Source organism: Camelus bactrianus, chromosome 6 (assembly GCF_048773025.1).
Source record: "Camelus bactrianus isolate YW-2024 breed Bactrian camel chromosome 6, ASM4877302v1, whole genome shotgun sequence".
In the NCBI taxonomy this organism is placed as follows: Eukaryota; Metazoa; Chordata; class Mammalia; order Artiodactyla; family Camelidae; genus Camelus; species Camelus bactrianus.
The window spans coordinates 80,087,023-80,114,407 of record NC_133544.1 but is presented as its reverse complement, the minus strand read 5'-3'; the positions used below and the strand labels follow the sequence as shown (position 1 = coordinate 80,114,407).

General features: G+C 46.4%; 2 protein-coding genes across 4 annotated transcripts in view; one reads left to right on the top strand and one right to left on the bottom strand.

Moving 5' to 3' along the window:
• The window catches only part of AP4E1 (adaptor related protein complex 4 subunit epsilon 1), a 139,645-nt gene that overhangs the window by 2,299 nt on the left and 109,961 nt on the right, over positions 1–27,385 (bottom strand). The window contains exons 23-28 of one of the 2 annotated variants that reach the window (XM_074366108.1): positions 20,296–20,518; positions 11,489–11,600; positions 10,829–10,958; positions 9,216–9,443; positions 9,022–9,110; positions 2,179–2,319 (exon numbers count right to left, since the gene is read on the bottom strand). The gene's annotated coding sequence lies outside the window, so the exon portion shown is untranslated. Of the gene's footprint in view, positions 1–2,178; positions 2,320–9,021; positions 9,111–9,215; positions 9,444–10,828; positions 10,959–11,488; positions 11,601–20,295; positions 20,519–26,941; positions 27,060–27,385 lie in introns of those variants that run through there. The other variant, XM_074366107.1, reaches the window with a different exon arrangement.
• The window catches only part of TNFAIP8L3 (TNF alpha induced protein 8 like 3), a 32,938-nt gene continuing 28,143 nt past the window's right edge, over positions 22,591–27,385 (top strand). The window contains exon 1 of one of the 2 annotated variants that reach the window (XM_074366122.1): positions 22,591–22,784. In XM_074366122.1, the coding sequence (XP_074222223.1) occupies positions 22,733–22,784 (52 nt within the window). In that variant the 5' untranslated portion in view covers positions 22,591–22,732. The remainder of the gene's footprint in view (positions 22,785–27,385) is intronic. The other variant, XM_074366123.1, reaches the window with a different exon arrangement.

Genomic DNA, 27,385 nt, shown 5'->3' with positions numbered 1-27,385 from the left:
ATCTAGGTCTTTTGGCAGTAATAAAAATGAAAGAGTTATTTATAGTTTCATTCAAAAAAATTTTTTTTTTAGACGTTGTTTCAGACTTACAGAAAAGTTGCAAGAGTAACTAGTTACTTTGTTAGAATATCCTCAGTTGGGTTTGTCTGGTATTTTGTCATCATTAGATTCAGAGTAATGTCTGTTTGGTAGGAATGCCGCAAAAGTGCTGCTGAGTTCTTCCAAATGTCTCGTATGAGGAGGCAGTGTGTCTTCATTTAAAAATAAAATATAACATATTATAAGGAGCGATTGTTCTGAGAATGATTCTGCAGAAACTATGTTTAACTATAAAAGTGAGAACAAACAGCTCCTAAAGGAACCATAGTAAGGAACAACTGTGAACAACAGAGTTGTTTCCCAAGAAGACACCAGAGCCTGTGGCTGATTTCTTTCTGTCTTCAGAAATGTTTATGTGTGCCTAGTCCTGAGTGGGTGTAACCCCAGTTGGCCCTTAAAACATTTAAAACCATGTAATTTAAGGTTACATGGAAATGTTTATGATGTATCCATAAAATGGAATTCTGTGCAGTCATTAAAATGATGAAAAGGTAGGAATCATGTGAATAGACATAAAAAGATGTCCAGAATTGGTTTTTAAAAGTAGGGGGCAAAGCAGTAGGCACAATCCCATTTTTGTAACAAAACCACAAGAGAGAGAAATGGAGATGGGGAGAGAGAGAGAGACAAACCTGAAAAGATACATACCTAATGGTGGTTATTTCTGGAATGTGAGCTCATAAGCAAATTTCAATTTTCACTATCATCTGTCTATTATTTTTGAATAATTAGGAATTTTATAAATATTATTCATGGTCAACACAAGCAATAAAGATGCTTCCACTTTGGGAAAAAAAAAATCTGCTTGTAAAACAAGTGTTGGGAGCTTAGCGGTGTCTCTTCAGAAGCACCTCTCACACATCCCTTCTTCCTCTTGTGTCCTAACATATGCCCTCACTGTCTACACCCCTGAAAAGAAAGAGAACTCCCTCCATTTTCCTGCCTTGCATCTTACGATTTCTCTGCATTACTCCCAACATTGCCCGCTGCTCTCGTCTCAGAGAACATGGCTTCCTTTTCCCTCTCCCAGGCCCCTTTCTCTGGTGTCTTCTGTCTCCTTCTTACTCCTGGCCTCCTTCCCAACAGAGAGGTTCAGAACTCTCTCCCCTAAAATCCCCCCACCCCCTCCCATCCAGCCAAACCTCCCAGAGAGGTGTCCACCCTTTGCCAGCTATATTGCCTCTTTAAGCCTTGAAGTCAGTTCCCACTTCCCCACCCTATAACATTGTGCTCTTAAATGTAGATCAAATCCAATGGTGGCTTTTCTTTTCCTTTCCTAGAAGACTCCTCTGCAGCATTTAATACCTGCATTGGCCTTCTTGAAATGCATGTTTCCATGGCTTCTGGGACAGGCTGCAGCCCCAGCCCTTCTCCCTCCCCTCTGACTGCTCATTTCCAAGCCACACCAGATGCCACCCGGAGCCTTCTGCTCTGCTCTTTGACACATTTCCCCTAGATGATCTCACCTATGTCAGAGTGTCATCATCTTCCCTCCAAACCCCCAAGTTCTGTGTTTTATCTTTTCTGTCACATGAGATAGACAGTAGTGACATTTTCATTTCCACAGTCACCTACCTGCAAAGTCCAAGTAATTCTACTAATGAAATGTCTTGTTATGAACTGAATGTTTGTGTCCCCCCAAAATTCGTACACTGAAGCCCTAACCTCCCACTGTGATGACATCGGAAGGTGAACCTTGGGGAGGTGATCAGATTTAGATGAGATCACTAGGGTGGAGCCCCCCTGATGAGATCAGTGTCCTTCTAGGAAGAGGAAGAGACACCAGAGCTCTCTCTCCGCTGTGTGAGGACACAGCAAGAAGGCGGCCATCTGCAAGCCAGAAAGAGAGTTCCCCAGAACACAGACCTGCCAGAATCTTGATCTTGGACTTCCCAGCCTCCCCAGCTGTGAAAAATAAATGCCTGTCATTTAAACTACCCAGCCTGCGGTATTTTGTTATGGCAGCTCGATCAGACTAAGACACGTGAAATCTCCAGTCCCTCTTCTCCCAGCCCCCTGCCACTGCCCTGGTTCAGGACCCTGTCCTTGTGACAAAACCCTCCTTCGTGAGTCACTTACCTTTACAAACCATCCCTCAAGCTGAGACCGGAATTCCCTTCCTGAAACACCAGTCAGACCACGTCATTTCTCTGCTCAAAACCAAGGTTCGGATTTCCCACTGGCCATTCCACAGGCACTTGTTCCATGGGATGCTAATAGCTGATAGGGCAAATAAAAAAGGGGGAGTGAGATGCCCAAATAGATCTGACTTATTGAGAAACACTAGGTTAAACAAAGTTCAGCAGGTTTCTTCACTTTAGAGCTCATCAGAGTCCTTCGTTTGTTAATGAAAACTTTGAATCTCCAAGAAAGAAGGTGTAAGTGCATTATTTCTCAAATTTACTTGATCCCAGAAGTCTTTTTTTTTTTAACAGAACATTCATACTCAGGAAGGATCTTTGTAGAGGTGCCACAAGATAGAAGGAACCCCTAGTCACTGCTTGGCACTACCCAGGAGAGCAACCCTACCAGAAACACCAGTGATGGACTATTGGGTGGGTGAGAAATAAGTTTTTATTGTGTTCAGCCACTTAAACTTCAGAGTTGTTTGTTACAGTACTTAGCCTATGCTGTCTAGTGCAGAATGCATGCAGGTTTTTAAGTTATCTGCTAAACAATCATCTTTTTCAGCCTGAGAAATTTTTGTCACAAACAGTAATAGGCCACATGGATTGCAGCCTTATTAACTGTCAGGTACTATAATAAGCACTTTACAAACATTACCTCATTTAATCCCTTGACCATCCAGTAGGGTAAATGCTCCTATTGCTCCATTTCACAGATGAGGAAACTAAAGCTTACAGAAGCTAATAGCTCAGAGGTAAGAGGGTCAAGATTTGAATCCAGGTCATTTGGCTTCTTGATCCTTGCTTTTAATCCTGCATCCTAAGCCCATGTTATAAGGTCAGAAAAACTGGATTTCAGGTTCAGTGTGTTAGTTACCCAGACCAACAGAGCATCTAGATGACTGACTGACTGCCAGTCTTTTTATTTAAACCAGTGGTTCTCAACCATGTGTCATTTTGCTTCCCCAGGGGACATTTGACAACATCTGGAGACATTTTGGGTTGTCACAACTGGGGAGGTGCTACTGGAATCTAACTGGTAGAGGCCAAGGATGCTACTAAAACAGCATATAATGCACAGGTCAGCCTCTCACAACAAAAGAACTATCTGGACTAAAATGTCATAGTGCCAAGGTTGAGAAAGGATGACCTAGACATCTCATATGCTTTACTGATAAAGCCCAAAATGTCCAGAATAAATCCACACTCGTGCTTGTAATAAGAAGTATGCTGGAAAACTTTCTGCCTTAATACCTAAAAGAGCAGGAAAGGCAGTAGCCAACAAATGCCTTTTGGCGCTCAATGGCCAAGACTCATTGTGGGAGGGAGTCCGGCCCAGAGAAGGCTGCCACAGATAAAGAATTTGGTTTTGCAAGACCCCAGGAAAAATATATATGGTGGCAGAATAGAAATTCTCTTGAAAGAATGCTGAACCTTTTTGGTTTCCTAGTAACGTGATTTTCCTGAGATCTCTCTTATACTTGAATTTGCAGCATCTCTACATCTATTTTAAATCAAGGCAACAAAAGAATTTTCTTTAATGACATAATAGAATTCAGAGCTTCGTGGAGAGGCAGGGAAACCTAAAAGACATCTGGCCCACCCCCTACCCACATCTCTGGGATGTGGGGCCTCTGTTTCAACATCATATGAGTTCAGGGAAGGGATGTCACCAGAATCCCATTCCATTTCCAGAATATTCTGTTAGAAGTTTCTCCCTCCCAGGCGCAGAAACCCACTTCTCTGAACTCTCTGCTTCTTGTCTCTAATTCAATTCGTTGTCAGAGGTTGAGGGTTTGGGGGGAAGTTGGGTATAAAGAGGACAAGAGGGGATGGAAAGTGTCCTTCAGTGAAAGCTTACTGAGTCCCAGGTGCTGTGCTCTGGGCTTTACACACAGTATTTCTAATCCTCCAGCAATGTCTCAGAGCAACCTCAGGTAAATGACCATGCACACACACCCCTCCCCCCGCCTGTTGTCTCTGTTCCAGAAGAAACACCACGAGATCTATTTTCATATGGAAATACCGTTTTGGCACTCTGCTCATTTATTCATTCACTCATTTATTCAGCACATATTTACTGAGCACCTACTACATGGCAAACCTGTGCCAGACATTAGGGATACAACTTTGGACAGGTTGGCCTTTCAGGACAGTGGGACTGCCACATACTGTCAGCAAGGGAAGCCCTCAATCTAAGTGTCAGCAAAAAATCCCTAAGCCAGCACCCTGTAGGTAGCCTATGACATGAGGGACCCATCCCAGAGAAAGTGATGTCTAACCAGGAGATTAAGCTGAGACACAGAGGGCTTCCCCAGGTGATGGGGATGGAGAACATTACAGACAGATGGAGTAGCCTGTGTGAATACCATGAGTGCATGCAGGGCACTAAACATAGGTCCCTGTGGCTCCAATGAAGAACAAGGACTTGGGAGCAGTGAGAGTGATGCTGGAGAGGTAGGCCCAGACTGGGGTCCCTGTGGGTCATGAAAAGGATTTGGGTCTTTAGCTGAAGGGCAGTGAGGACTAGTAAGCTGAGGAACAACTGGATTGAATTCAGCTTCCAGAAACCCAGTCCTAAAGGCTGTGTGGAGAATGGACCAGAAGGAGCAGAGGGACCGGGAATCTGGATGGGAGGCCATGCAGTTGTCCTGCGCCTTACAGTGGGGACAGTGGGGTGGAGATTAAGAAAAGTACCTGTGAAGACAAATGAACTTATTTACAAAACAGAAACAGACTCACAGACATAGAAAACAAATGGTTACCAGTTGGGGGAAGTGGGTGGGAAGGGATAAATTGGGAGTTTGAGATTTGCAGATACTAACTAACACATATAAAATAGATAAACAACCAGTTTATACTGTATAGCATAGGGAACTATATTCAATATCTTGTAACTTATGGTGAAAAAGAACATGAAAGTGAATATATGTATGTTCCTATATGACTGAAGCATTGTGCTATACACCAGAAATTGACACAACATTGTTAACTGACTATACTTCAATAAAAATATATTTTAATAAATAAATAAATATATAAAAAGAAAAGTAATTGTGGTGGTGAAGGGGTGGGGGTACTTTAGCCATTGCCCATAATCTCCATCAACTGACCTCCAAAAGTCACCCCAAGTAAACAGATACTCAAATTTAACCCAGGATGTTGGCCATGCACCTATAGCTGGAAACAAGCCCCCAGTCCCACCAGTAGATTATTCCTACCTACCCCTACATAATGAATTCCATCCAGCCTGGAGAAATGGGGATATTCAGGGTAGACTAGACTTGGTATTTGGACATGAGACACAGAGAGGGAGGAGCAGCAAGGGTGACTCTGATCTTCTACTTGTGCAGCAGGAAGATGATGGAGTCTTTCTGGAAGCAGGAGGAGCATGTTCAGTGGGGGAGTGGACGATTCAGGGGGGCCAGCTGAACTGGGGCCATCAGTGGGTAATCTAAATGCAAGGAGAAGATTTTGGAGCCCCAGGAGAATCGGGGTGTGAGAGAAGACAGAGGACAAAGGGGTGAGCCTGACAGCAGAGTGAACTCCCCTTTGATCTCCACAAAATCTTAAGGGATGGCTGCAAAACTCATGAAACCCTTGCCATGATGGGCACCTGGTGGAAACTGGAGTGTGGCTGAGCTCTGCATCAGGATGGATGTGAGAGAAAATGGGGCACAGGAGCCAAAAGCTGAGGAGACCACAAGACTGTCACACCCAGGGCTTCATCAGGCTGCAGAAATAGGTAGCATGGCAAAGGGGGAATGTCTAGGGATGTCTAGAATGCAAAGTGAGGGAGCTCCCTAATGCACATCTGAGTTCTGGTCATCCAGGCCTTTGATACCAGAGTTAATTTGCAGAAAGAACTCCATTGCATTGCTCCATCACCCCCTCAAAAAAAGTTTGAAAACATCACCAAGGGGAATAAACACTTAGTGATGGAATTTTAGGTACAGGTTGTTGAGGCCACACTTGATGACAGAGGGGGATTCTGGGCACCTTCCAAATCACACTCCCCTCCAGAAGCTCACTCCTCCTTGTGCCCAAAGATGCCACCTGAAGAAATTATCTCCTCGAAGCACCCCTGGGGACGGCTGGACCCTCTCAGACTGGTCAGGAGCCTCACCAGCAATCCCTGAGGAAGTGGGGAGATCCGAACCACACAGCAACAGAAAACAAATTATACTGCGCCATCTCTAAAGGAACCGAGGGAACCTATACAATTCTGTTTTTGCCATTACTCCTAGAAACAGGGTGTCTACTTTCCCTACGAGTTTTACATCTGGAGACAAACAAAAACAGACTTACAGAAAATCTCTCAAAGACCCATGTTAGATATATGTGGAAGTTTTCCAAAAAACAAAAACAAAAAAACAGTTTACTAAAGAATAATTTGCAGTTTGAATATTATATGAAAAAAATTTATATCATTTCAGACTCATCTTATTAACACTGTCTTTAACTTTTGCTTTATTTTTAAGCATATAGCTAAGCAAGAAGAAGCACTTTTTTGTCAGCTAGTAGCTTTTTGGGGCACTTATCTTCCATGTACGCTGCTTCTCCCTCCAGTCCCCAGTCTATCTAATTGATGCTTTAAGACTAAGGTCTCATTTCTCTCTATATTCTAAGTAGACCCAAGACCAAACCTCACAGGTAATAGGTGCGTAATAAGTATCTGCCGATCTGAAGGGAATCACGGGGCAAGACAGCAATGTGGGCTTTTCCTCAGGAAAACAGGGGTCAGGGCAGCCATCTCAAGACGTCCTCTCTTTGAGGTGCCTGTGACGGCAGAGACCAAGCCATAATTAGCTTTGTGTTCCCAAGTCTTGGTACCCCGAAGGCCAAAGTTTGATGTAAGAGGTCAGGTAGCAGGGCCAGGAAAAAGAACATTTACACATCAGAAGTACTACAAATGCAGGCTTTTTTCTCTTTGTGATCAGGGAACTCTGGGCCAGAGGAGCAGCAGCATTTTGGGCGCTGGCATAGCAGAGCTGTCACTGGTGAGGGACAGCAGGAGAGTTTCCAGGATCTCCATTCCTGGTGGGTGAACAATGTGGGCAAGATGCACAGATCAGCTCCTCCAGGCCTGGGTGGAGAGCATCCAGGACAGCAGAGCCAGCCCTGTTACAACTATCAATTCAAAACCTCTTTCTGAATACACTCAACTCTGATTGTTTTTCTGGGAGGGGCCTTGGGGAAAGACAGATTTGGTTTCAACCAAAACTTTACCACTTACCAGCCGTGTGACCTTGGGCAAATGTTTTAGCCTTTCTGGGCCTCCATTTCCTCATCTGTAAAATGGGGATTAGATTTAGTAAAACCTGTCTCATTGGGAAATCTTGTCACATGTAAAGCACAATGCCTAGCACATACCAAGCACTTAATGAATTTCCCAAGGGCAGGAGATGCTTACTCAGGGTAGGACCTGGACAAAACTGTGAGGTGGAAGGTGTTTGTTCACAAGCCCTTTCATAGCTCTTTTCCCCTGCAGTGATTCCATGCAAACAGGCCAACCCCAGGAATAGGGTCGGAGGATTGGCTGGGAACATGGGGAGTGCCACAGAAGTTGGGACTCAGCAGGGCTGGGGCTGAGGAGAACTAACCTGCAAGGTGACCTCCTCCCACCCTGGTGTCAGGGATGGGGATGAGGGGTGGCCAAGTGAGAGTGTTAGGGGCCATGGGGGGTGGGGGTGCTACTTGCAGAGGATGGTACTTGCTGATGCAGAGGGGAGGGGCAGTGTTAACAGCCCCAGGGGACCTGGCAGGCAGCTTCCAGGGCCTGGTTCAGGAAAGCTGGGGCTCTGGATAGAGCTCCCTGGCCCTCTGAGAGAGAGGCTGCAGCCTGGCAAGTGCTGTCTGCCAGGGTTTACGCCAAGCCTTCCAGGCACTCGGACAGGGAAGGAGGAGTGACTGCCTCCTGCCCACCACCTTCTCTGTTCTCCTCACCTACTGTTTCTACATGCCTCCCGGGGCCTCTAGGCCCCGGCACACCCTGTGCCCCAGCTGCTCCCTCTGCCTGGGATGCCTTTCCCCGTGTTCCTGGCTCACTGGCACACTCACTGCATACAGCTTGTCACCTCATTCAAGAGAACTTCGCTGTCTCCCCATGTGAAATATCACATACCTTCCCCCATCCCTTTCACTCTCTGGCTCCTTATTTTCTTCATAGCACTCATCACCATTGACCCAGGACACATTTACTGATGAACTTGTCTACCTCCTACACCACTATGTACACTGCACGAGGGCAGGGACCATGTTCACTCCAGCATCCCTGGGGTCAGCCAAATGTCTAGCATGTAGTTGCTCAATAAAAACTGGATGAATGAATGAGTGAATGAATAAATGAGGGAGTGAGTGAGTGAACTGCCAAACCCCATCTGCTGGTAGTGAAGGACACTAACATCTGAGCTGGCTCCAGAACTGACCAGGGCTGAGGACGCATGGCAAATGCAGGTCACACGTGCTAGTTGCTAGTGCACTGGGAGCGGGGAGGAGGGGCTGAGCACAGAGGAGGCAGCAGCTGAGCCTGGGGCTCCCGTGCACCTGCTGCAGGTATCCTTCCAGGGATGTTTTTATTAGGAGGCTCTCGTACACTGAACCCTTTTGGTTCAGTGGCCTGAATCTCTGACGGTGGGACTTTAGGCACCTTGGCCAGCAGGGCAGAAGGTGTCAAGCTGTTCGGCTTACCCAAATCACATCCCTTGAACCACATCATGCTTTCTCAGAAGGTCATTTATGCAGACAAGTCATTAGAGAAGTTTGAGGATTTAAGTCATAGTTTCAGTGGCATTACCCAGATAAACCACAGCAGGTGGCTAGGGCTTGGATGGAGTTCTTGCCCACAGGTCAGGGTTTCTTCTCTCTGGTGCTTGAAATCACCTCCTGGGAAAAGATGCAGCAGCAGGGTATCATTACCATGAATGATTCCTGATGTGAAACGCAAGGGTGTGCAGGCCCCACCCAGAAGCCCATGGGCATGACCCTTACCCCATCTCCTGGCTGAATCCATTGAGAGGAATCATTCCAATACCAAGAAGGCATTTCTCTAGTTTCCATCCATATGTGGGGAGAAATGGCAAATACCTCTCCGTGTAACAGTGCCCAGAAACAAGAGGGCTGCCACACTGGTGTGTGTGACAGAAACCTCACCCACGGCTGTGGCCAACATCGGAGAGGTCTTCCGGGGAGCCTCCTTGAAGAAGCAACAATATTTTCCTGAAGAGGGTGGAGCATGGTGGTGATAATATGGAAGGGGAAAAAGAAAATAAAACACCCGTTCTGAAAGTGTGGGCTCAGAAAGCAGGGATTGTATAAGAGGCTGTCCCTTGCAGGCATGTCACTGCTTCCTCTCCTCCAGCAGCTGGGCCTCTCCTGCCTGCTGTACCCCAGGACACTGGAGCCCTCCTCTGCCACGACCACTTGCAACAAAACCCCATACCCACGAAAGAGATGCGTCTGCACTGGAACAGGATTTGATTTATGCCTGGAGAAGTATCCTAACTCATGTGGGCCTCCAAGTTGTCCTCAACCCCCACTGTAACTGGAAAGGGAATGGAGTTTGAACCCTAGCTCTCTCACATGGCTGTGTGTCTGGGACAAGCTTACTAACCTCTCTGAGCCTCATTTTTTTTTTCATTTTCAACATGAGATAACCTTACGTCCATGGGGCTATCATGATTAAATGTGATTAAATTACATTCATAAAGGATCTAGAAAATGCCTGGGAGCTAGTGGGGGCTCAATAAATACACTTGCCTGTCTAAATGCCTCATTGTTTTGCTTAATAAATGATGCTATATTACTCTGTAGTGGATTAATATTTCTTTTAACTTCTGGTCTAGATGGCCCCTTTTGGCTCTTGTATTTTTGTTTTAGATAATGTAAGATGTTTGATTTTTTAGTTATAATGAAGCTATATGTTGGAACTAGCTCAGTCTAATAACGTAACACTTTCAAATACCAGAGTGATTTGAGGCACATTCATTCCCCCATTAATTCATTAATACCCCACCTTGTTCCAAAAGCATTGTTAGGGGGCTTACAAAAACAGATACAGCAGGATACAAAAAAATTAGATTAGGTATTACAGATTAGTCATGAAGTCAGTCCTGTACTTCCAAAGAAGCCAAAGCAAAAAGGGAAAACTGAGCAATAATAGTATTTGCAAGTGTTTGCAAGACACCACTTGTTTCCAGGAAACACCCTGCACTAAGCTCTAAGTGAACTCTGTCCCATCCTCAACAGTATCTCTGCAGAAGAGCTGCCTCTGATCCTGCCTGTTGGTACAAACGAGGACACCACACCTGAGGGCTGCTCAAGAAAGATCCAAACAAGGTGGGTTTTTATTGGTCTGGCTTGATCCGGGGGTGAGATTTTACTCACAAGAAACAATGAAATGTACATTTGTTCCAGTTACTATAGACGCATAACAAATTCCCCTAAAACTTAGTAACTTACAACTACAATTTTATTTTGCTTATAATTTTATGGGCCAGAAATTTGGACAGGGTACAACAGGGGTAGCTTGTTTCCATTCCACAATGTTGGGGACTCACCTAGGGGCAACTCAAAACCTGGAAAATGAAGGCATCTTCACTTACAAGTCTGGTGGTTGATCTGGTTATTGGCTGGGACAGGAGAGCTCACACACTGCCTCTTCACATGGCCAAGGCTTCCTCACTGCATGGAGTCCTCAAGGTAGTTGGAATTCTTACACAGCGACTCAGGGCTCTGAAGGGGAGAGTGCCAGAGAGCCAGACAGAAGCTGTATCTTTGCATACTTCTTGCTTAGCTTCAGAAGTATACAAAGTCCCTTTCACTGCATTCAGTTGGTTACCAGAAAGCCATAAGCCCACTCAAGCTGTGGGGAGAGGACAAAGACCCCACTTCTTCATAGGCGACCTGTTAAGGTCACATTGCTGATAAGCATGTGGATGGGAGATATTGTTGCTGCCATCTTAGGAAAATACAATCTGCTATAATATCCTTTATGGAATCACCCATAAATACTGTATCTGCAACCAAGCCTTTGATAAGGCTTTAGATCTACTAAAGTAGATCTAAAGGCCTTAAAGGGGTCTTTCTGATGCCAAATACCAAGTGAGGAAGTCTTGGCTTGGTCTAAATAGTATAGAGCAGGTTTGAGAGTCACAGTGACCATACACTAAATGGATTAACAGTTTTGGGTCCCCATGTGCTCAAGCCACATAACAAAATACCAGAAAATGGGTGTTTAAACAACAGAAATTTTATTTACTCACAGTTCAGGAGGCTGGAAGTCTGAGATCAAGGTGCCAGGATGGTCAGGTTCCAGTGAGAGTTCTCTAGGGTCGCAGATGGCCACCTTTTCACTGAGTGTTCACATGACCCCTTCTTTATGTGAGCACAGGGAGAAAAAGAGAGAAAGTTCTTTGGTGTTTCTTCCTACAAGGGCACTAATCCCATTATAAGGGCCCCACACCCATGACCTCACTAACCCTAATCACCTCCAGAAGAACTCGTCTCTAAATACCATCACATCAGAGGTTAGGGCTTCGGCACATGAATGGGGGCACAAACATTGAGTTTATAACACCATAGCTGCAGACATGCTAGCATTTAGTGGAAAATTATGTCAATTCCTGAATATTTTCAAATAACCAGAGTCTTTAATCAAGTAGACAAATCACCCACACATGTGAATTTTTCACTTTCTTTCCAATTTAGTCTTATAGTTAAAACTCAAACCAGAGACTATGACACAGATATAAATAGAGCATCATTATATATAATTTGGAAAGGATTTCACTGGTATACATCTGTAAGCAGTTCAGGAACACTTTCAAGCTGTGTTTACATGATATCAAACATCTGGATGAAAACTGAAAAAAATAATCAATTTGGATTGGAAACAAAACAGAAGTACAAATCTCAGTGCACTGGCCCTTGGAATACTGAACGCAGAGTGAATCCCCAAACCCCATGAATGAGACAATGGTGCACAAGAAAGGCCATTGAAATGGCCCAGGGGGGAATGGGGCTTCTGTGGGAAGGCAGATTTTTAAAAGAGAACTCCATTATGCAAACAGGGGATGGGAAGGGATGAAATCAAAGACTATGAAAAACATGAAGAATACAAATCTCAAAGAACCAAACTGCGGGAACCAGGAGCTTTGAAGCTTGAAAGCTATGATTTTAGTTCAACTGAAAACCCAATAAACCCTGGCTATCAGGGAAAGGGGCATCCGGGAAACTCAGGCATCTAGCGAGCCAATGAACTATTCCTTTCAGCATCACAACCTACTTTTACTATTTCAGGCAGAAACCTTTCTAAAGTGTTGTACTTACTTCCCCAGCCTCCAAGAGAGAATACACTATCCTCAGATCACCACTAGAGCCCTCAGTGTGGCATGCTCTTGTCCCAGCGGTCCCTGCTAAATGAACCCTGGACCCCAATACTTTAGTTTTTGCCTCTGCTTTTTCAAAGGTCTTCTATTTTCTCTTTCCATCATCTCTCGGCCATTTATACTTGCCACGTGATTTAGGGTAGCTTCCTGAGACATGGACCCTGAGAGGAGGATTTGAGAGCAAGTTGTTTATTTGGGAGGTGACTCCAGGAAGCTTCAGCAGGGGGCTGGGAGAGCAACAGGAAAGGGAAGGCAGCCCAGACAGGGGCGTTACTTAAAGGTGAAAGTTACCCCAGTGGGCACCTGGGCCCTCTACAGGACTGTGCAGATCTGTCCCATACAAAGGGCGGAAGCCTAGGTTTTTGTTTCCAAATTCTGTCTACCATTCTTTGACGGTTGCTCCCATTAGGTCCCCTACCCTCCTAGAAGCCTGCAGGTGCTTGCAGTGGGGAGCCAGTAGGACAGAGGGGAAGTGAGTGCCCAGGGGATGTGGGTGAGGACAGAAGCTCCTCCACTCTGGCTCTGATGCTGCCTGGAGTGGCCACTCCCCACCACTTTTGTTCTCACACCTAACAGAATTTGGGGGTAAGGAAAGAAAACTAGACAATGAGTGAGAGCCTAAGGGACTCCCCTCTAAGTAAAAGACACCTTTTCTGATAGCTCAAGGGTCTTTACTTTCTGACTTCTCCTGGTCCTTGGTTATATTCTGGAAAGGTGCTGTAAGACAACTGATGGTTTTTAAAAAAAAAATTGGCCACTCAAAAATATCCAATCAAATTCACCTTGAAGCAAAGAGCCTACAAACGGCAGGTGGTACTAGGCAAATGTTCTAGAGATAAAAACTGCCTTGTTTGTGTCACCTCAAGTAATAGGAAATGGTCAGACCTCAGAGTCAGTGTCGAAGGTGGCGCGACCATCCCAAGAAGAACACGGGAGAGCAAGCTGGGAACCGAAGGCCAGACCCAAGTACACTGATTTACACAGTCTGTGAGGCAGAGCCAAAGGAGAAACCGTGGGTCAGTGAATCCACAGGGACCCAGGGCATGCTGGATGCCAGGTCACAAACAAGACTTGTGCCCTCCTTCACCTTATGAGGGGAAAGGGACTTGGTCAGGACAGGCTCAGGCATTAGCAAGGAAGTGGGGGGTATGTTCAAGGCATGCAGGATGGCAAGCTGAAGGTCCTCAGAATTGGCAACTGAAGAGGGCTGGGACAGACAGTCCTGACTTATTTAAAGTCACACATCAAGTTCACGAACAGCAAGGACAAAACTCCAGGTGTTTTCACTCCAACACGGCAGAAATTACCCAACATTTAGTGGTCCAGAGGCAAAGCCAAGAAAATGTCGGTTCCAGAAATACCAGGGCATGCTGGTCCAAAGTTCCCATGAGGGCAATTCTGGGGAGAAGTGCCTAAGGCCAAGCCAGAGAGTCAAAACATCCCCAGCCATCACAGCAAAGCATCCCAGCTGGCAGGAAGGAGACAGGCCTTATCCTGGGGATGGGGAGGAGGGAGCGGGATGCGAAGTGCCCAAACACCAAAGACAGAGCTGCAGCAAACAGAGAGCCAGAGAAATTAAGGCAGGAGGCATGGAAAGACTGAAATGGGGTGAACGTGGAACAAACACATCATTGCTTAGACTCTGGCTAGTTCTTTGTTTTGATACATACTCAAGGCTCTCCTGTGCGTAGGGAGCAGAGCGGGATGGTAAAGACGTAAGCTCTCAGATGAAAAAGAGTGATGGCTGAGGGACCTCAAGCTCTGGCTTGGGTAGAGGGGGATTTAGGCAAGGCTAGCAAAAGTGTTGTTCAGCAATCAAGACACAGGTGGAGAGCTGGGAGGAGGGAGACTGTGGATTTGTAAAGGAAAGGGTGAAATGAAGAGACTTGTGGACGAAATAGCATTAGAACTCAATAGGACTGTGGATGCCAAAGTAAAAGTAAGACAAAAATCACAGAACTAATTTAAAGACTACAAGTCTGGGGAACTGTTGACACCTTGGGTAACAATGGAGATTTTGGGAAAATGCAATTGTTTGGAACTGAGAGTCAGTGTTGTTCTGACCCCATCTCTACTCTGTATCCGGGAAAGGAGAGCAGGGTGGGGTTAGGATCCTGGTGTCCAAGGCTGCCCTCTTTCCTCTGGGCCACCTCCTATTCCTGTTAACTCCTGCAGCAGAACCTGCACTTGTTTTCTGAGACAGAAGCCCAATATTTGATCCTTGGCCTTATCAACTTCACCAAGAGAAAAAGTGTGAGTTACAGGAATGTGAAGGGTGAACTGAGTTCCTGGATTCTTGACAAGTATGTGACTTGACAAAATCCACACTGGAAGAAAGTAACACAAAATTTGGCAGGATAAAAGAGTATAATTAAGCCAACTGGAAATACGGTGTCAATGTGTCTGTTTGGGGATAGGATTAGTTCATTTGAACAAGGTCACTGTGACTCAAATATTGTACTGTAATGATGTTATCCTGAAAGACCCTCAATAAATCTAACCATTCATGCATGTCTAGATAACACAAATTTGGAAAGATCTAAAAACCAGCAAACATTGATACTGACAGCCAAAGGAAAAAGTTGACACTTTGGAAATCCCCATGGGATGAAACGTGTTAATGGTCTGAACTAAAATAAATGTTATGTTCTTGGCTATGGGAGGATTTCTCATCTATGCTATACTGTTTGAGGTGTTCAGATGATCATACCCACAATCAAAAGGCCAGGGAAGTAACCAGGACAGGCCCAGGAGTTCTGCCAAAAGATGACATGAATTTATATTTTTCCTCAGAGAATGATCAAAGGTTTTTGGCAACCAGAAATCAGATCCAGCGCTTGAAAGATTCCTCCCTTAGAAGTGCTGATGGCTTCAACTGGGCAGATTGGCTTTGAACACAAAAGGGAGGGACCAATTAAAGGACAATGCCAAGAGAAGACTTGGTGGGAAAGAAAATGTTGGCTAGAGAGGGGAGAAGAATAGAAAGTTTGAGAATCCAGAAAAGAAGGGGAAGGGGTAAGAGGGGAGGGAACCAAAGGAAGTTGTTCATGAGATAAAGAAATTTAAAAGAGGGGTTGGTAGAGTCCTGCTTTTGAGAATTCCATGCCAAGTAGAGATGGGCTACTAAAACACGGGTAACTAGGAGCTGCAAAGAGGGGAAAGATCAGCACTGGGGAAGAGATCTGGGAACTGAAGGCAGAAGCAGATTGAAAACTGGATGTAGTGAAGGAGAGTAATTGGCCCATAAAGGAGCATGGTGGTATGATGAGTGTCCTGAACTCAGTCCAGAGACCTGGGTTCCAGTCCCACTCCTGCCTCTAACATTGGGCAAACCACTCCATCTTTCTGAACCTGTTTCTTCATATCTAAAGTGATGGGGTTAGACTAGGTGACCTCAAACATTCCCTCCCTCTTCTACAGCCCTCGATTCAACACACATTATGAAATCAGAGACTTACATAAATGGAATCTTCCAGATTGGAACATGTATTTAGCTTTCTAAGTAGAAAATGCTTTGAAAGGAGGCAGAAAAGGTTCCACTCAACACTTGGCGAGCATTATTTGTTCTGTGAAATAATTAGCAAGTAAGCATTATTGAAATAGGCTGTCACATAATTATAAGATTTTTTTTTAAAAAGGATTTAGGAGACTCAATTTTCCCTCCCATAAATCAGAAGAATGACTAATATAAACCCTGGGTGGATGTTTAATAAAGATATATGCAGGAGGAGAGAGCTAACATCAAATGAAGAGTGCTGATCTAGGAGTCAGGAGACTTGAATTCTAGTCTCAACTCTGAAAATGTATAATTTTCAAAGGAGTAACACAGAGAACTGGCTATAGAGGTGATGGAAGAGCTGAGAAGCCAGAGGACAGTAAGAGAACCTAGATATTAGTAACAGCAGGAAGCCACTGCCACCTTGGGCTGGAGGAACAAAAGGGGGGCAGTGCTGTTACTGGAACCCAGAGGCTGTGGTCATCTGATGGAAGCTGAAACTACAGTGGGTCCACCTGGTGGGAGCTGGAGCCATGGAGGAGAGACACCCACTGTCAGAGGTGCTGAGAACTGAGGGGTAGAGGATTGGAGAGAATATCCCGGCTCTCCCTTGCCCTGCCCTCCAATCTTCTGCCAGTGCCTCACATTGTCTGGATCCAGCTGGAAAACTGGATTACAGGATGGCAAACACAGCCTGCAAGGGTCAGCCCCTCCTCTATTCAGAGTAGAGAACGGGAAAGGGTGGATCTGATGACAAGCAGGCCAGGACCGGCCCTAGATCCAAGTTCTATTTTCTTATAACATCTACCTATTAGTACTGCATCAGCCTAGGGTCTAGGTCTTCACACATTTGAATACACCCATCCAGTCATGTCTTGTTTTCTTTCTTTCTCAGCCTGAAACTCAAATGTCATACAGAATGTTTTTCAAGCCTTCTTTGTTGTTCTGGTTCCCTTCCTCTGGGAGCATTCTGATTTGTCTCCTTAAAATGTGGCACCAGATGTTCACAAGACCCCTGGTGTCCATAGTACCAGCTCAAATACAGAGGACTATTCCTGCCCTTCTTGTAGCAAGGCAGCTGTTATCCCACTGTTGACTCGTGGAGTTTACAGACAATCAAGACCCATGTCCCTTTTCTATGTGATTCCAAGTCTTCCCTGACCACTCCTAGAAGGGCAACTATATATCTGATAAGCACAACCAAATTCATCCTCTAAAACACTGACTTAAAGGGCAAAAAAAAAAAAAAAAGAGTAGACTAGACCACAGCCCAGGACAGAGCTCTGTGCCACTCAACGGGAGGCCTCCCTCCAAGTTGATTCAGAACCATGAATCAAAGCTCACCAGGTAGTGCTGTTCAACCAGTTCTAGATTAATCTACCAGCAAGGGAATTACGCAAGACTTCATCAGATTCTTTACTTAAACCATAACATACAGTATCCACGGCAGTCAGTTCCCTTCACTTTGTACCTGAAGCACAGAGGGTGCTTAACTAATACTTGCTGCCTTAAAGTTGAATAAAATTATCCTGATTTATATACCTAATGACCCTTTAAAAAGTTAACATGGTCATTTTAATGGGACATGATAATGAACCTATGTTGGTTGCCGGTGATCATCGCTTTCTTCTTTGAATGTTTATAAACATGTCTGCTCCAGATTTTTGCTAGAGAACGGCAATCTGTTATTCCTGAATTCCACTCCTTTCTTACTTTTGAAAACTGGGGCAGTATTATCCCTATCCAATCTTTGGGCACTCTCTTATCTTCCTAAAACCTGTAGGGACTCTAGTTGCTGCTTAAGACTCGTGGGTCTTGACTTTCTCTTCTCCCCAGTGGGAATAAATTGCCCCTTTCCACATCACAGAGCTAAGGATCCAGGAAGATGGGAAGACAGAGAACACAACTAACACAGTCAACCAGGGTGCCCACAGAGGAGCCGTGGGTTGTTTAACAGCAGCTCCAGTACAGCCCCGAAAGTGAATGCCACAGGTGGAACAAGACACCATATGCAATCGGGAAGACTCCCAGCGAGGCTGAACCTATGATCCTGGTCCAGCTGTGTAAAAGACTTACAGACAACCCCACAGGAAGCTGGGACAAACAGATATTGGGCCAGTAGAGTTTACTTCTCTCTCCCTCTTTGTCTTCTTCCTTCCTCTTTCTCAATTTCCCTCTCCCTCCAAATCAGTGCTTTAGAGACACTATTACTGCACTTGCTGCTCAGAAAGCTGTCCTGCAGACAGCTCATGAGCACAGAAGCTAAAAACCTGGGAGAACAGCCTGATATCCAAGTTTCCAGCCTCATCGACCTTTGCCTCCCACAGGGTGCCTGCACATGGATGGGCCTGTGCAGAAGACACAATGCCCACAAAGAAAATGTAGAAGGATGTCCATTCCTCTCCTCAACCTATAGGAACTCCCTGTGGGCTCAATCAATGCTTGATAAAGGCAAAAATGAACCCAACTAACCCACCCTCTGCCAAGAAGGATCATGCTCATTAAAATTCTTGATAAACTTCAAGTTTCAGGATATATAACAATTATTTTGTTAGCTATAATTTTCTGTCCTGTTTCTTTCTCCCAAGGACAAAGGAGGCTGCTGAAGGTTCACAGACACTGATTAAAGATGTATGCAAAGATGTGGACATGAGGATGTTCACTGATGCTGTCTATTTGAGCGGAAAATTGGAAACACCCTGTATGCCCAACAACAGGATTGTTTAAATACCTTATGGAACATCCATACAGTAGAATATTGTGCAGCTATTAAAAATCATATTGTCAGAGAGTAGATGGAATGATCACTATTGTTAAAAGAAAAAAGCAAGTTACAAAAGCAGAATGCTCTACACACAAAGAGGGAAATTTTTCAAAAGACATGTTAACAGTTATTGCAACTGGTGGAATTATGAATGGATTTTCAAATTTTCTTCTTTTTTGCTTTTAAGTGTTTTCCAATTTTTCTACAGTGATGCACATTGCTTTCAAAATAAGGTGGTAGAAGGGAATAAAACTTATTTTTGCTAGCCAGAAAAAAAAAATTTTAAAAAGCTCCCTCTCCCAAGGCTGTCTTCCAACATCTTGTTCTGCCAGATGGATATGAAGCCAGCTCAGACCCGACTGTCCAGCTTCCCTAGAGTCCCATGGAGGGCACCTTGGCTCTGGGCAGAAGCTTCCCTGGTGCCAGCATTTACCTTGAGACAAATTACTAAAAATTGGGCTGTCCTGGCCAAGATCTCATTCCAAAGTACTAAGGGCCACTTCAGCCCAGAGAAGCGAGGGTTCCAGAACCCTGTGGGTTTCTGAAGCAGAACAGCAACCCTGGCTTGTGAGAGGAACCTCCCTCCCTTCTCGAGGCTGCTTGCTGAAGGTTTGCAGACAGCTCCCTTTCCATCCCACAAAAGGAGACAGGCAGATGAGTCATAGCACTGGCTTGGCTTAAAGGAGTATTACTGTGTTAGCAGAAATGGATCTATTTTATTATCTGTTTCTTGACACCTTACAAATAGGTAAGGTATGCTTTTCCCACCAGACAGGCAAGTACCCTAAAAAGAGCCACCGATTTTGTTAGCTGAAGCTAAGAAATGACCCATAAGAGTTAGAAATTTTTGTGTCTAAAGAGTAGCCAGGCTGAAAAGATGTAGTGGAAACATTGAGGAAAGTGGTTTATAACTCTCAGACTCTAGATTCAAATCTGCAAAGTGATGCCATTTTTCTAAAAATACCCAGAGGGACTACAGAAGTCCTTTCCTCTTTTCTAAGAGCTTTCTCTTTCTTTTTTTCTTTTAAAGAAATATACTAGGGTTGGTCTATAAAGGAGATTCACCACCTCAGATTTCACTGTTTTTCTGGGGGTAATGGTTGAGGGATACTATTTTAAGGACTTCCTTCTCTTATACAGATTTTTTCCACCCTGGGAGGACAGATAAGGTATGTTCCACTAATGTTCCTCATTAAATACACATGCGTGCCAGCAGTCATTTCCCTTTGTCTTGCTATCCCATGACAACAGATTGCATATCATAGGAAATTGGAATGGAGATCTTATTTAGTTTGGATCTCTCTTTTCCATTGTTTAATTCCACATTCAATATTTCATTCTGTCTGCCTCCTTTTGCAGAAATATACTCTGACTGAATATAGGGACAGATAAATGAATAGATGTAGTTTATTAAAGACTCACCTCATAGACCTTTCAGCCTCCATAGACCAGCCCACTGCCCTCCAGAATTTCATCTTAGGGCTGAAATGTACTAGGTACTCAGCAAAGATCAAATGACTGATGGATATATCTCTGTTGTAGATGTGCACTCCCAGTACGTTGTCTACTTTTGTTACGTTCCAGTAGTGTTTGTACTGAGATGCATAGATGTCTCAGTGGTATTTCTGTCTTCAACCCAGACCACCTGTCCATCAAAACAAACAAAAACAAAAAAAGCTTCCACCAAGTGCCAGGAAAGGAGGTCTAAGGGAACAGAGAAAGTTTCACATTTCCTGTTGTTGAATCTAGGCAAAGCCCTTAGAGGAAGCTGGATGCCTTTTCAATCCAACATGCTCCGTTCTCTGATGCTATCATCATTGTTTTTCCTTCAGACTGCAAAGCTATGAAGCCAAACTTTATAAATGATCCCAGCTATTTGTTTTTTGAGTTTTATCCAAATGTTGCTGTTACTTTTTTCTCTTTGCTTAAAAATGTGATTTTAAAATATTTTGTGTTTCTAAACAGGATCCATTAGATCTCACTAGTGTTCTTTCCATTTATCAAACATCAGCTGGGTGCCAGGCATTGGGTGGTAGCTTCCACACTCACTGTTTTATTCACTCCCTTACAACCACCCCAAGGAGATGCCCGCACCTGAAGAAACTGAGGGAGGTTAAGCCATTTGCCTAAGATCACATTCCTAGTGTGGGATTCTTTTGACCCCCTCCATCGAAATCCATCCAGCTTTTACCAGCCAAAGTCTATCAGTTTGGCCATCCAGAAAACATTTTCTGAGAACACAAAGGAGAGCTGCATTTGCACTCTGTGAAGCCCATACCTTCACCAAAGGAGGTAGCCTCCAGGTAGCCAAGAGGCCAAACTCACATGTAACCTTAGTGGTCAGGAGTAGGTTCTGACTCAGAGAGCCCTGATTTCAGGTCCCAGTTCACCTATTTACTGGACCTGAGACCACAGGAAAGTTTCTACTCTGAGACTCAGTTTCCACATTTCGAAATGCAGATAACAATTTAGGTTAAATTCTATGAAACTGCCAACTTTCAACCGTTTTAGACCAAAAAAAAAAAATTTTTTTTTTCAAATGGTTGGACTTAAATTCTTCAATGGGTCGTTGTAGAGATTAAACGAGTGCAGACAGGAAACAATAAATGGCGCTTTTTAGTAGACTTTTCTCTTCCCGATTTCATTTTGCTCAAGTCAGTAAAGTGAGTTTGTGGTCTCTCCTCACATTTTATGTGTAGAGAAGTCGGCCTGAGGTTATGTGAATGCTGGAGCTGATTATTCAGGGAGAAAATAAGACTGCGTGGATAATCAAGAATTAAACAACAAAGGATCCCTCAGGCCTTACAGTTCCGTGTGTTTTCACCCTCGTTTAGTCTCTCAATTATTAAGTAAATTCACAAACGCTTCCCTCTTTTTTTTCTTTTAGAAAGTGGAAGGAGGGGGATATTGAGGAAGTTTAGCACTGTATTAAAGACAAAGAAAGTTTTAAAATCTGTTCTCGCACCTCGAGTCAGGCCTCTAAGTGGCCTGGCTCCCTGACTGGCAAGTAGGGCGGTCCCGCCTTGGACGCGAGCAGAGCTCCCAGTCCCGGGAACCGGCTCCAGGGCGGCTCGCCCAGCCGGCCGCGCCCACGGCCAGGCCGGGAGCAGCAGCACCGCGGTTAGCACTACCTGCCGTGCGCTGTTTACTTCCTCGCTTGCTAGGTGCCAGGCCCTCCTCTTGGCCCCGCACACGCATTATTTTATTTACTCCTCTCACAGCATCCCGGACAAAATGGAACTCTCATTTTCTCCATTCTCCAAGTGAGGAAACAGACACAGAGAAGTTGAGTCACTTGCCCAAGGTCTCCAAACTGTGGAGTCGGACTCGAGCCTCGGCAGCCCGAAGACTCCCACTCAGAACCTCTCCTTTCCTACTTGTGTAGAGGAGCTTTTTCACCTAAGAAGCCTGCAAATTTAGCCACCCCCAAGGGTAGGGGCTCGGCCTCTCCGACTCGCACGACCTCGCCGTTCTCCCCAAGTCCAGGGTTCCGGGCGTCCGACGCGGGGCGCGGGTGGACGAGCGGCGCCGCCCGGGGGTATTTAACCCCTGTCTTGGAGCCCACAGGGCGCCGGACGTTCCCGCTCCTCCCCGCTCGCGCCTCCCCGCCCTCCCCGCGCTCTCCCGGCGAGCCCCACCCTCCGCCCCGCGCTCGCCTCGCGCGCAGGCACCGGCCAGCGGGCGCGGGGAGCCAAGAGCGGAGCGCAGGCGGCGCTCGCTTCTGCGGAGCGGACCCCTGGCCCCGGCCGCGGCGCCCTGCCCGGACCGAGTGCGACGCGGCAGCCAGAGCCAGCACGCCAGCCCCGAGCGCCCCGCGGACTGGCGGGCAGCTGTGGACGCCCGGCCGGCAGCCCACAGCATGGATTCGGATTCCGGCGAGCAGAGCGAGGGCGAACCCGGGACAGCCGCAGGTACTAGGGGCCACGGCAGCCCAGCCGGGAGGGCTGGGGCGGAGAGGAGGGGAGGCCAGAGCGGGAAATCGCGAGTATTTACCGGAGCTGCCAGGCGGGAGGCCGATCCCCAGCAGCCCCATCCCTTCCAGGCCGGGACTGGGATGGCTCCGTGCCGTGAGTTGCTTTAGGGCTTTCTCCCTATGCACTTGGGCGCAGGAGGGAGAGTAGGTGCATTTGCGGGTGGCTCTCCGCGCTGCTGGGCTCCGGCGGTGAGCTCCGGTCGCTGGGCTGGGTGGGGGTGGGGCAGGGTTCGGGAAATCCGCGTCCTGTAGTTTGTTCCAGAGAATGTTGCAACACATCTGCCTTTTGAAATAACTTTCCAAGCGCCGGCCGGGTGCTCGAACCCCGGGCTCCAGGGACGCTGCGGAACAGGTGATCCGCTCCGAGGGCGTGACAGGAGACTCTGGGAAGGAAAGGCCCCGCGAGTGGGCGGGCAGAGTCAAACCACAGCTTGTGGCTGCGGTTCCCGAGGCTACTAGACGAGCCAGTGCAGAAGCGTTGGCCCATGGCTGCGCCGCACGCGCGGAGCAGGTCCCCGCCGAGGGTCTGGGAACACAGACGTGGGGGCACGCGGGGGACGGGCTTGGCCTTTAAGAGGCCCAGCCAGCTTTTGACAATCGATACTTATCGAAGAGATGGGTGGATGCTTACTTAGATTAAAACGAACGTCCTCCCCCGCCTCTCCCTGATACTGAGCAACAGGAGGAAGCCACCCACAGCCTTGGGTCGACTTACCGCTGGGCTCTGCCCACCTCCACCGGCCGGCTCCGCCCGCCGCCCACCTACACGGGCCCGAGACTCAGTCGCCCTCCCCCGTGCGCGTGGTTCCCTGCGGCCGCGTGGCCCTGCAAGCTAGCACTGGCCAACAGACCTGTGACCTGAGAGCAGGGACCCTCCTGGAACAGACTCAAAGTCCCCGAGTAGTCTCCACTCTACCCAGTGTCAGATCAGTGTCCTGAGGATGGGGACCAAATGACAGGAGGCACCATCAGCCCAGGAGTGGATGTTGGAAAGGTAGGCTCAGGAATCAGGCAGGACAGAGCCAGAAGCTGTGCCAAGAACCCTTCATCCTCACAGCACCTAGCCAGGTGGTTATTATCTCCATTTTATAGAGGTTCAGAAAGGCTCAATGGCTTAACCACGAATCACAGCCAGGGAGTAGTAGCCAAGGGCAGAGTGACTCCCTTTCTACTGCATCATACCCCTCAGCCTTTCACAGGGCGGCTGGCTATGTTCAATACCTTCAGCCAAGTGGGAAGGGATAAGGATGGTGGTAAAGAAAGGTGGCAACGCCAGGATGCCTGTGCGTAAGGATTTCTGTGTGTGTGCAAGGGCCACCTGCTTTGTGTAGGTATGTATGGTCATAATCAATAAACATGAGCCCTTTGCAAAGTTCTATGTTTCTGTGACTATAAAGCGCCAAGATTTTGTTTTACAGGTGGCTTGTGGATCTCTTCACATCATTTAAAAGTTCCAGTGGGTATTTTGTGTATATCTAAGTATATCTCCAGAGCTCAAAAGGAGGCAGGGGGAGCAGTACATTGACACTTACTCTCTCAAAATCCCGGGAACTAACATGCTCTCCCTGCACCCATCCTCAGATCTCTTACGCGGGTTGATGGAGAGGGGGAGGAGGATAAGGAGGCTTAGATGAAGAGGAGGGGAGGAGGAGAATGGAGGAGGGAGGAAACACTCTGAAAAGTTGATACTTGGATGAAAGGGAAGAGAAAGAGTTCTTAAGGGTCCCACAGCCTGCCCAGCAAGGAGTATTCCAGTGTGTGTTCATGTCAGTTTGTGGCAGAAGACCTTGCACAACTAACCACAAACGTGACCACTGAGGTCAGATGGGTGGGTCCAATGAAGAATCGGGCAGCCAGCTCTGTGAGCTGTCACCATTTGTTTGTGCCTTTCTGTTTTCTACAGCCATTTCTTCTTCTCTGTGCTTGAATCTCACAAACTGAATATTTATTTGAATGTCGCCAGCCATTCTGCTAAATGGCATTCAGACTCACTCATTATTTTCAGTGTTAAAGTATTCTTCGTGATAGAGCTTCAAAACTAGATGCTAATTCATCACCTTGCTGTGGCTGCATCCTATCAAATGAAAACTCTTGTTGCAGCCTCAGATACAGGTTAAATTATCCATAGGGCTTGACTGTTGTCCCTGTAAGGAACATGAGATTCATCTGTGGACCTGTATCTGTGCATGCTGGATGGGTTTGTAACTGAGAAGGACAGCAGGAAGCAGGAACTCTTGGAATATTCGTGTGTGTGTGTGCGTGTGTGTGTGTATATGTGTGTATGTATGTGTGTGTACCTACCTCATGGGGAGCTGAGATGAAGAGCTGCTTCATCTCCTCCACGCCCTCCCCTTCCTGAACCTGTGGAAAATCCCTGCCATAAGACAGACCTTATTAAGATCCAGAACCTGGACTGTTGAATCAGAAAGACCTGGGTCTCAGTCTCTACCTGATGGGCAAGTTACTTAACCTCTCTAAACCTCAGTGTCCCCCTCTGTAAAATGGTACCACAAGGGAGTGTGAGGATTAGATAAAATAAAGCATGAAAGGTGTTCTTCCTGGTAATCATTCAATAAATGGTAGCCGCTATTTTTATTATCACCTGATTGGATTACTTGTTGTAAGAATATTAGTAAATAATGTACCCCCGGTGCTTTGTAAAATGTGAATCACTAGTCACGTGTAAAACAGTTAGTGTTGTTGTCATTATTATCACATTAATGTAATTGCCTAAAGAGATTTGTTTTGAATTTTCTCCTTTTCACTCTCATTCTCTCTGGCATGTGAGTGTGTGTTTGCAGATGTGTTTGTTTGCTTGTTTATTTGGGGGAGGTTATTTTTAGGTTATTTCTTCTCATCCTCATCATCTTCTAGCTCAAGACATAAAGATGGGGACATTCAATACTCCTGCTTTCACTATCCTTTTTTTCCAGCTCTAGGGAAAGCTGCACAAACTAGAGAACCCCTTAGCCAGTCCCCCTGCTAACCTGGAGACTGGCCACTTTGTGCTACTTCTAATAGAAGAGCAGGTAGTCCCTCCACACACACTGGTGCACCTTTTCCCTTCAAGGTAACAAGGCACAGGAGGTACTCACCATTCTTCTCCATTTTTGCTCATCTCCTAGCCTTCCTGGTGAAAAATTAGCAGAGGAGCGAGGAAATCTCTGAGCACCACCTACTCTTCACCGTAGCCCTTTTAAGAGACTTTGCCAAAGATCTCCCCAGTAGCTGCTTCCCACCTCTCTCATCGAGCAACAGCCTGCATAGGAGGTGAAGGGAGGGGAGGTGGATGAGATTCGTCTTTGTCAGCATTTTCTGTTTTTCAGGAAGTTCAGGATGGTGCTTCTGTGTCATCCTGCTGCCCCTAGCTCTCCTCTGCTTTTCTGTCATTTTATGGTTCTTTCTATGATTAGGAAAGAGACAGGGTTTATGGAGCACTGGATTCTTTCCAGAGACCCAACTTGGCAGTCTCTCCTTTGACAAACCCACCATCCATCCCTCGGAAACCCCAGAGCTGGGTGTATTAACTCGGCGGTGATTGAGAGTCTTTTCTAAGAAGAAACAAGCGAGTAAACATTAGCAGCGTCAGCTTTTTCCCTTGCTGGCTTGTAAGACCGAGATGGTCTACCCAGCAGAAGGTAGACAAGCCCCTTCCACCCTCAGCTAGATAGTCCAGGGCAGTCAAGCTGATGGGACATCCTCGGGCTGGGTAGCTGCTGCAGAAAAGCACTTCCACACAATGGAGTCAAGATGTGGCGGGGAAACTTCAAGATAATAAAAGAAGTGAGAAAAGAGCAGGCCCCTGACTTTGCCCTTCCTGTCCTTCCCATCCCCTAGGTCCTAAGCTTGGTCCATGTGAACAGAGTGGCACGGAGTGAGTAGGATTCAATAGGTGGCCAAGAGGTGTTCCAGAAATCAGAAACCACTTGACGCCACAGATAAACAGGGAGGCCTCTGCAGAGGAGGGCTAGGGCGTACGAGGGAAATAAAGTTACATGAGTGTAGAGAGGGCCACTTACTAGGAAGTCTTAGTAACTCGGTCCTAATGGTGCTGAAGGAGCCCCCACTGAACTGACAGTACAGCAGTGACGTGACCGGCCGAGAGCTGGGTTTCCAGAAGCCCCATCTGACAGACACGATGTGCGGGCATGTCCTAGGCTTGGAGCCTCGGCTGCCAGGGTCTGGCCACAGAATCAGAAGGGGTGGTAGCACTCTGTGAGGCAGAAGAGGAAGGATGCAAATATCATTTCAGAGATACAAACAACGGACATTGGTGACAGATTGGACACAAGCAGTGAAAGGGGAGGGTGAGTGGAAGGAGGCTGGCTTGTGAGTTGGGCTGCGGGCAGGGGAAGGCAGGAGTCGGGCTTCCCCACTGCCCAGTGCTCCTCTCTTTCCGTCAGACACTTAGCAGTGATTGCTTGCTTTTGCTTAAAGGCGCTTCCCCCCCGTACACAATAAATCATGCTGGGGCATCGGTTCCAGGGGATCATGAGGTTCTAGTTTGTTGATTCTAATTATTAGGTTAATTGTGGAGGC